At 56.4% G+C, this 8,830-nt stretch overlaps 1 protein-coding gene across 1 annotated transcript; it reads left to right on the top strand.

The window, feature by feature from the left end:
- The first annotated feature begins 2,747 nt into the window (after positions 1–2,747).
- NKX2-3 (NK2 homeobox 3) lies at positions 2,748–6,358 on the top strand. Its single transcript, XM_037050771.1, has 2 exons — positions 2,748–3,307; positions 4,836–6,358. Exons 1-2 carry the CDS (start codon positions 2,950–2,952, stop codon positions 5,579–5,581), a joined length of 1,104 nt encoding a protein of 367 aa, XP_036906666.1. The 5' UTR covers positions 2,748–2,949; the 3' UTR covers positions 5,582–6,358.
- Positions 6,359–8,830: the final 2,472 nt, after the last annotated feature.

Raw genomic sequence — 8,830 nt, 5'->3', positions numbered from 1 at the left:
CCCTGTACCTGCCCCCCATCCCCCCCAGATCTGCACTTGCCTTCAACCCAGTAGTTCTGAACTGAGTCCCAGGCAGCCCGCTGAGGAGCAACACAACCAGGGGATGCAGGAGATAAGCCACTCAGACCTGGCCCAGGGATACCTGGCTGGGGAGTGGTGGCAGCAGGTTTCAAGGAAAATGAACTGAGTGGGCCCAGGGGTGGGGAGGAGACAGCCTTCTGTGGGCTCAGGGTGGAGGGAACCGGGCAGATACCAGCGGCAGCTGGTGTGTGGGCACACCTTGTTGTTCCCTGTGCCCGGGGGCAAACAGCTCCATGATGGGGAGTTCTTAGGGACTTATGGAAGGCCTGCAAGCGAAGCCCTGCGGAGAAGCAAGAGAACTGTAGCAAGGAGAAATGCAGGCTTCAGTTGGAAACGAAAGAGTTTCGGTAGCTTTTGTCTTTCTTTCTTTTTTACTGAATATTGAAATCATGCAAGAAAAGCATCCAGAGAGGCATTTAAAAAAAAGGCGGGGGGGGGCAGGAACCAAAGGGGAGAAGAAACATTCCCACAGCAACGTCTAGCCCTGAAGTCAGGGGCGGAAAGTGAAGCTGGAATGTTGGAACGCAGCTTCCTTCTTTTATGCTTGCCTGCCACCACAACACACACATTCAAGGATCCCCACCCGGCAGTGCCGTGCACTCACCCCACCTCTTTCTTGATCTTTGTGCCCAAGTGTTCTTCCTCTGCCACAAAACCAGACTCATCCTTCTCTCTGCAACACCATGGCCTGGTTTGGAGATGTCAGCCCACCTGGGCCGAGAATTCAAAGCAGAAAGGCACGGGGTACCCCTCTAGCTGTGGTATGGTCTTCCCGGCACAAAGCCCTGCCCAAAGAGGGCCTCCCCACAGTCCACCGGCAACCGCCACCTAAGTACTCCCCAGCACACGTGGCCCGTGCTGCTGCATCCCAGCTCCCCAGCGCCCCAGGGGCTGACTCCCCAAGCACTTCCGTTCCTTTCTGAGCAGCCCCGCCTCTATCCTCTCCCAACCGGCTGTTCTTTCTCTCCGAGGCCTTGGACACCCACTCCTACTGCTTTGCCCGGGAGGGGGGGCAAGGGGGTACCTGGCAGCTCTCCACTGTACCCCCACTCCGATTCCATGTCCGCAACCAGCCAGGAATGTTGTCCACAGTCCCTGCATGGTCCACCCTGCTCCTTCTAGCTGACACGCAGGTGTCAGGTCTCCCCCAGCTCCACCACCACAGCTGCCAAAAAATGCTTGGGGCAGCTAGGGCCAGATCAAAGGCATCAAAATTGGGTGGAAAAAGATCTCTATTTTTTCAAGGCCAGTGCTGTTCATGGGTCTTTCTGTAAGCCTCATGGCAGCGCCCGCAGTTCCTCACTGGGATAGGCATGATGGCAAGTGAACACCTATTGTATGGGAAGATGATTCCTACCCATTGGGAGTCTCCAGAATCTCAGGGGACACCACAGATTTGCCCAGAAAACAACTAGGGCCGCATGAGAGCACCAGAAGGTATGTGGGTTGGAAAAATTAGACACCCAAAGGTCAAGGCCTAGAAACAGGCGCCCAATTTCAATAGACGGAAAAGACAGCCTCCATGTCTGGGTCACCTCCCTTCTGAGGACAGATCCTGCACTCAAGACCGCCCCTTGTGCATGGCACTCCAGCTGTGTCATCACCAGTGCAGTCAACAAACATTGATTGACCTCTGATGTTGAATGGCAGTAATTAATATGTATTTCAGCACTTACCATGCATGGGGACTTCCCTTAGCTCCTGACATGTTTTGCCTCATTTATTCCTGGCAACAACCCTGAAAAAGGTATTATTGTGTCCTTTTTGTTAGACAAAGAAACTGAGGCTTAGAAACACCCAAGGCCACACACCGATTAGGCTAGAATTCAAACCAAGAATTGTGGGATAACAAAGTTCAGTGATAACTCACTTGGCTGTACCGTCTTTCACATACCTGCTTAGTGCCGTTGCTGCAAGGGCTACAAGGGCAAATGCAGCCAGGACCCTGCCCTCAGAGGTTCCTAGTCTACCTGGGTTGAGCAGGCAAGCAATACAGCTACAGTACTAGGTGGGAAGTAATGAGTGACATGATGTCCTTTACTAACACGCGCCGCAAGTTCAGATTCGAGAGAGATGGCTTCCGGCTAGGCAATCAGGGAGCACACTTCCTTGGAGGTAGTATTTGAACAGAACCTCGGAGAACAGCTTTTGACTCATGGAATCAAGGGTGGGGAAGCGTTCCAATAGGAGGGAACAGCTTGAGCAAAGTCAATGAGGCAGGAACAGACACGTTGCTCATCTATAGACATATAAAACATACTGTCCTCTTGGGGATCCAGTGCCCGGTGTTTACAGGACAGGAACCTTTCCTGCCTCGCAACAGCTGGAAAAACCACACTCCTGGGCCATCTATCCTTCCTGGAGTTGATTTGCAGACAGGAAGCCTCCCAGAACCGGCGCTGACTGGGAAGGTGCAGCCTGGAGGCGTGGGAGTCAGTGTGCGGCACCCTAAGTGGTGCAGCCTCACCAGCTGGGACTTGAACTTCCCTCGAGACTCTACATTAGTCCTTGTCAATTCTGGTAGTGCCACTACACCCCACTCAGTGGACGCGGGGGGCGTGGTCCACATGAGCTGGAACCAATGGGAAGGGAAGCAAAGGCGAGAGCCCCGCCCCCGACGTGACGCAACGACCCCAGACACAAGCTTCACAGCAGAGGCCCCAGTCTCTGCAGTGGTTGTAACAAAACCCAGACTCCCAGGTCTGGGCCAATGGAGGCGATTTAGACTGGAGCTGGACCGGGTCTGTCAAAAGCCCTACTCGGCAGCAGCGGTGGAGTCCAAAAGGAGCGCTGGTGCCGCAGCGCTGCCTGCCCCCCACCCCCACCGGGATTTATTGAGTATTTGGACTGGACAATTAAGTGGCCCTGATGATGTTACCAAGCCCGGTCACCTCCACCCCTTTCTCAGTCAAAGACATTTTGAATCTGGAGCAGCAGCAACAGCACTTCCACGGCGCTCACTTGCAAGCGGACTTGGAGCACCACTTCCACTCGGCACCCTGCATGCTGGCTGCTGCCGATGGGACGCAATTTTCTGACGGAGGGGAAGAAGACGAGGAAGAAGAGGGCGAGAAACTGTCCTATTTGAACTCACTGGCCACAGCCGATGGCCACGGGGAGTCGGGGCTCTGTCCCCAGAGCTATGTCCACACAGTCCTGAGAGACTCGTGCAGCGGGCCTAAGGAACATGAAGAGGAGTCCGAAGTCGTGAGGGACCGGAGCCAAAGTGAGTATGGGGGCGGGGGGGGGGAGAAAATGCACCCACACATCTGGAGCAATGGCGAAGTGCCCGCAAACAGCCCACGAACCTTACCAGCATGGCTGCCTGCCCCTTTACCCTTTGGCTGCGGTCATCCCTCGCGCTGGTAAGGTTTGCAACTCTGCAAAAAGCAGGTGCCTGAGAGGGAGCTGGGGCGCAGGGGAAAGGACCATGTGACCCCGACAACTGCTTCTCCCAGAGAGGGATCGAGGCAGCACCCAAGGGAAGGCAAAGTAGTTATTGCTGCCCTGATGCTGGTAAGCAAAGGGGCTCAGCTGCTGGGCCCAGGCAACTCCCAGTGTTTTTGCTCTTTCCAAGAGCTAGAGGGGCAACAACCTGGATCTTTTCTACTTTCTCTCTAGCCTGAGACCAGTTCCCTGATGCCAGAGCAGTGGTCCTTCTTCTCACAAAAGAGGGTCCAAGCTGGTTGTGTCTGCAGGGCCCACAGGACGCAGGAACTTCGGTAGAGACCAGCAGAGTCATTTCCTCACCTCTCTCCTTGGGGCTCAGCGTTCTCGCACCCACAGCAGCACCCACAGCATCGGGCAGAGAGGGAGGGGGTAGGGGGTAGTTGAACAGGAACACAGTCCGTTCGGCAGAGCAATCACGCCCCTGAGGCGCCAGCCTTAAAAAAAAAAATTGCAACATTTTGCTTTGTGTCCCAGACTAAGCGGCTGCGCGTCGAGGAAAAACCACGCTGAACTTAGTCGGAGATCCTGGCCACTCTCATCTATGGGAGGCGATTTGGGTAGGGAAATCGGATAACTGAATAAAATCTCCAAGGAAATGTTTGTTTCTGAGGGTGCACAGTCTAATCTCTTTCCCCAAGAGATCTGAGGTGGTCAAAGCCAAGGCCTCTGCTCTGACAGCTCCATGGGCCCGAATGCAACATGAAACTGTCTAAATCAGTGAATCAAATTTCTTTTTCTCTCTGAAGTCGCGCAGACATCATCACACAGATGTTTAGCTGTGAGCTTGTAGTCTTTTTAAGAGCAAAAAAAAGAGTCCCTGGGCAACGCACGAACGTTACACTCAGACACTTCTATCAGAAAGACTTTCGAGCAACTCTCGCATACCGGTCCCCAAATACCCACATGCCTCTCACCTTCGGCTGTCCGTGACAGAATGGAAGGCAAACAGGTTTGCAAATACTGTAGTTATTATGTAGTTGCAAACCTGCATCCTGAAAACAGTCATTAGCACGCTGAGCCACAGATTTAATACTGGGTAATCTCTTCTTTCTCAGATGCTCAAGTTCTAAATAAATGTGTACTAACTACCCCTCCCTATGGAACGTGCCTCAAGGGCGTTCTGACTGTACTTGGGCGGTCTCAGGGTCCCAAGGCGCCAAGAGCCACAAACTTTTCCGGAACCCCAGGCATTTACTACCGCGCTCTCCATAATGCTATCAAATGGAGCCACAGTGTTTTAGGATCGGAGCTGCCGCGAGGCCCAGAACATCTTAAGGGACGCTGTTGTTTTGCTTCTTCTGCAGAAAGCTGCCCGCTGAAGAAGCCTCTGGAGGCGGCCGGAGACTGTAAGGTGGCAGAGGACAGCGAGAGGCCGAAGCCACGAAGCCGCCGGAAGCCCCGTGTCCTCTTTTCGCAAGCCCAAGTCTTCGAGCTGGAACGGAGGTTCAAGCAGCAGCGGTACCTGTCGGCGCCTGAGCGCGAGCACCTCGCCAGTAGCCTGAAGCTCACGTCCACGCAGGTGAAGATCTGGTTCCAGAATCGCAGGTACAAGTGCAAGAGACAGCGGCAGGACAAGTCTCTGGAGCTGAGTGCGCACGCTCCCCCGCCGCCGCCGCGTCGCGTGGCCGTGCCGGTACTGGTGCGGGATGGCAAGCCGTGCGTCACGCCCAGCGCGCAAGCCTACGGTGCGCCCTACAGCGTGAGCGCGGGCGCCTACTCCTACAACGGCTTCCCCGCCTACGGCTATGGGAACTCGGCCGCGGCCGCAGCCGCCGCCGCCGCTGCCGCTGCCGCCGCCGCGGCCTACAGCGGTAGTTACGGTTGTGCATACCCGGCCGGCGGCGGCGGCGGCGGGGGCGGGGGCGGTGGGGCCTCTGCAACGGCCGGGGCCCTGCAGCCCGCCTGCAGCGCTGCCGGAGGCGGCCCCTTTGTGAACATGAGCAACCTGGGCGGGTTCGGCGGCGGTGGCAGCACCCAGCCGTTGCACCAGGGTGCGGCGGCCGGGGCGGCTTGCGCGCAAGGCACCTTGCAGGGAATCCGGGCTTGGTAGGGTCACGGCGGTGGACGCCCCACCGCAGCCTGGCGCAGCGGGACTGAAGCTCGAGAAAGGCTGGGTCCAAGGGCCAGGTCCTCTCGTTAAAAAAATAAAATAAACATCTCCCTCACCGGAGTCCTGGAGCGTAGCTCACACAAGGCCTGAGAAAGTGGGCCCAAGGGTGAGGAAGATGCCCTAGATGGGTCGCGGAGACTGTCTCCGAGGCAGAAAGGCCGGATAGGTGCCTGGGAGGACGATGGCCCCACCCTGGCCCTTATGGGAGTGCGAGAGGCTGGGAATCAGGCTGCCGTTTGTTTCTGCCAAAGCGAAAAGGCTTCTCTCCCTCGGCCTTCCCGTGGCCTCCTTGAAACGTTGGCGGAAACCCCAAGGCCGAAAAAGAAAAAAATGCATGAAGGAGAGAAAAATGGGCGTGTTGGCTTGAGAAATCCCCAGGCCCTACCGACCCTCTGGCCCCTTGCGGGCCCGGAGCACCGCACTACAGTCGATTTTCTTTTTTTCCAATCGCCTGCCCTCAGCAGCAGAGTCTACGGCCTGGATCTCCGCATTGTCAGGGGGCGTAGAGCTCTTCCAGAAAAAACAGCGGAGCGAAATCAAAAATTGGGAAGGGCTGAACAAATCCAGAACCTGGTGGCCTACGGGAGGTGTTACCGGGTTCCTACTGTTTCGTATTCTGTATTCAGCACATATATATATAACTGCATCCACATGCCATGTACACACCCGCTGCCATACACTACAGGAGTCAATAAATAAGGTGCAATATTTCCGAACCGTTGGCCGGCTACGGACTTTGTTTAGCGCTCCCAGACTCGAGGCGCGGGGCGGGGGGGGAGGGCTTTGAACCGCGAGCGGGGAAGGAGTAGGTGGGTCGGGGAAAGCAGTACTCTTCCGGCGACCGCAGGCCTGTTCTGCCCTGCGCCAGTCCCCAGGCTGCAAATCTGCGTTCCTCGTGGCTTTGTTCATCAATTTATTTTTACTCTAGTGGGGAGGAAAGGTCGGAGACTTGGGGCCTTTTAAATCCCGCCCTCCATTTTTACCCAGATGCTTGGGCTAGTGCCCGAGCCCTGGTTAGGTCAAGGCTTAGTGTCTGCCCCACTTCGTGGGTCGCCGGGGAAAGAAAACCTCGTCCCGAGCCCAGCCGTGGGCGGCAGAAAAGTGGCTCCTTCCTCGGCCGCCGCCGGGGCTTCCAGCGCGCCCGGGAGCGCTGCGCCCTGCCGTGGCCGAGTTCTCCCCCTCGGCCGCCCTCCCTTCTCCCCCGGCGGCCGCGGCTTTATGCCGTTCCTTGTCACTTGCGGAGAATGCCGTGCGAGGTCTGTGCTGCCACACGGCCGATTGTGAGCGTGCCAAGGCGGGTGAATGGGGAGGCCTCAGAGCGCCGCGCCATTGTGGGGCCGGGCCTTGCTGAAAGGCGGCTCCGGGCCGGGTAGGTGCGGAAAGAATGGCTTTTTATTGGAGTCCTGAACAAAAGGTGTGGTAGGAAGGCGAAGTCCCCTGCGCGAACAAAAACCCCAGCGCGTCGGGATTGACGTCCCCCCGAGCTCCCTATTGCTTCTCAGAGCGGGGGCTTTGTGCAGCAGTCTGCTCAACAGAGGGACGGAGAAATGCGCGGGGGTTTTGTTCCCCACTTTTTGTGCGCTGGGGGAGGGGGCGGCAGGGAGGGACAGGGTCTGGGCGGGCAGCAGGGAGGGGCGCGCTGATTAGGCCCGGCGGGCCCGGGAGCTGAGACGTTCAGCGGGAGTCGGCGGCCTGAATGCAGGGTCATTATTGCTACAAGTTTAGCAATTTCGTCCTTACTGGAGGGGGCGGGGGCTGCTAGTCTGCAGCGGGGCCGCCCGGCTGGGGAGCAGCAGAGACCGAGGGGAGAAGGAAGAAAAAGAAGAGGGGAGGAGAAGAGGGGAGGCCGGCAAGGGAATCCTCTAAAACCCACTGACCGCCCAGGATGAGGCTTGGAAGCAACCAAAAGGGCCTAGCAGGAGGCTGGAGAGGCGACGCCTGGGGAGAGAGGACCCTCCCTCTCTTTGCCTTTCTGGAGGCAGAAAGACCCTGGAGCCGAGCTTGAGTTACTTCACCGGGCTGCCGGTCCCTGAACTACTTGCCGCCAGTTCCCTAGTTTCTGAAAAGCCGCGGTGGAGCGAAGACACCGCCTTCCACCACCGGGACGCCCCAAGCCCCCTTCCTAGCAGCTCGCTTCTGGAGCTTCGTCTTTTCCTAAGTTGCTTAGGTTAACTTAGGGAATCCTCGCTTCCTAAAACATTCCTCACTGCCCGAAGATTGCGAACGGCTCATTCACTCACCCATCCACTCAGCAGCGTTTACTGAGAACCTACTAAAATGTGCTCACTTGCGCTGTTCTGGGTGCCGAGGACAGTGAAAAAGCGTCCTCAGGCGTATGGCATTTCTTTTCAGGGGTGCGTCGGCAAGGAGGCAGACAACAAACAAATACGTGTAAAAATAGTACATACATTCTAAAAAGGAAAGAGAAGCAAGTGCTGGAGGGAGGGTTCTTTTGGAGCAAATGGTCAAGAAAGCCACGTGGAGGAGATTACATTTAAACTGATGCCTGAATGACAAAAACAGAAGAAGCGGCCAGTCCAAACCGTGCTTTGCTGTTGCAGCCTCCATGCTTCTGTATCTGCCCTCCCTTACGTCTAAAATCCCCTTCATTCTTGTCTATCTGGTGGACTCGTGTTCCTCTTTCCAAGATTTTTTCCTGAACCTCGCCAAGTGGAGGTAATCACTCCCTCATATGTGCCACCAGAGTCTTAGGTACTTTCCAATGTCACAACATAGTGCCGTGCAAAGATTTATTTGTCTCTCTCCCTTCATGTGAGGTCCCAGTAAGGTGAGGGGGCAAGTTGGCATCTTTTCCTCTGGGATAGATAACACAAGGAGGAGATCCTGGGGCCAGGCTCCTTCAGGGCCACCTTCCCCAGTGCTCCAGGACCCTGTCAATAGCCCCAGTGGTGTCAAACTGTCAGACCCTGGGTGATGACTGCCTGAGAGATGTGGGCCAGACTCTTGGCTCGCCTGGGCAGAGCCAGGACAGCTGAAATTGCCAGTGGAAGATGTGAAACCCAACAGATCGCAGAGGGAGGTCCCACCTTTGGCAACCCCTTGATGCCGCCCTGGGGATACAGCTTCCCCCAGGAAGTTGTCCCTTGCTCTAAGCTCAAAACCTAGGAGGCTGAAAGCTTGGTAATGACTTTGACACCTGGACAGAAAGTTTAGGTGTTGGGGAGGATG

Source organism: Sturnira hondurensis, unplaced genomic scaffold (assembly GCF_014824575.4).
Source record: "Sturnira hondurensis isolate 20B ecotype Veracruz unplaced genomic scaffold, ASM1482457v3 Scaffold0006849, whole genome shotgun sequence".
NCBI classification, from domain to species: domain Eukaryota; kingdom Metazoa; phylum Chordata; class Mammalia; order Chiroptera; family Phyllostomidae; genus Sturnira; species Sturnira hondurensis.
Note: the sequence above shows the minus strand (reverse complement) of the source record. Positions and strands in the feature narration are given on the sequence as shown.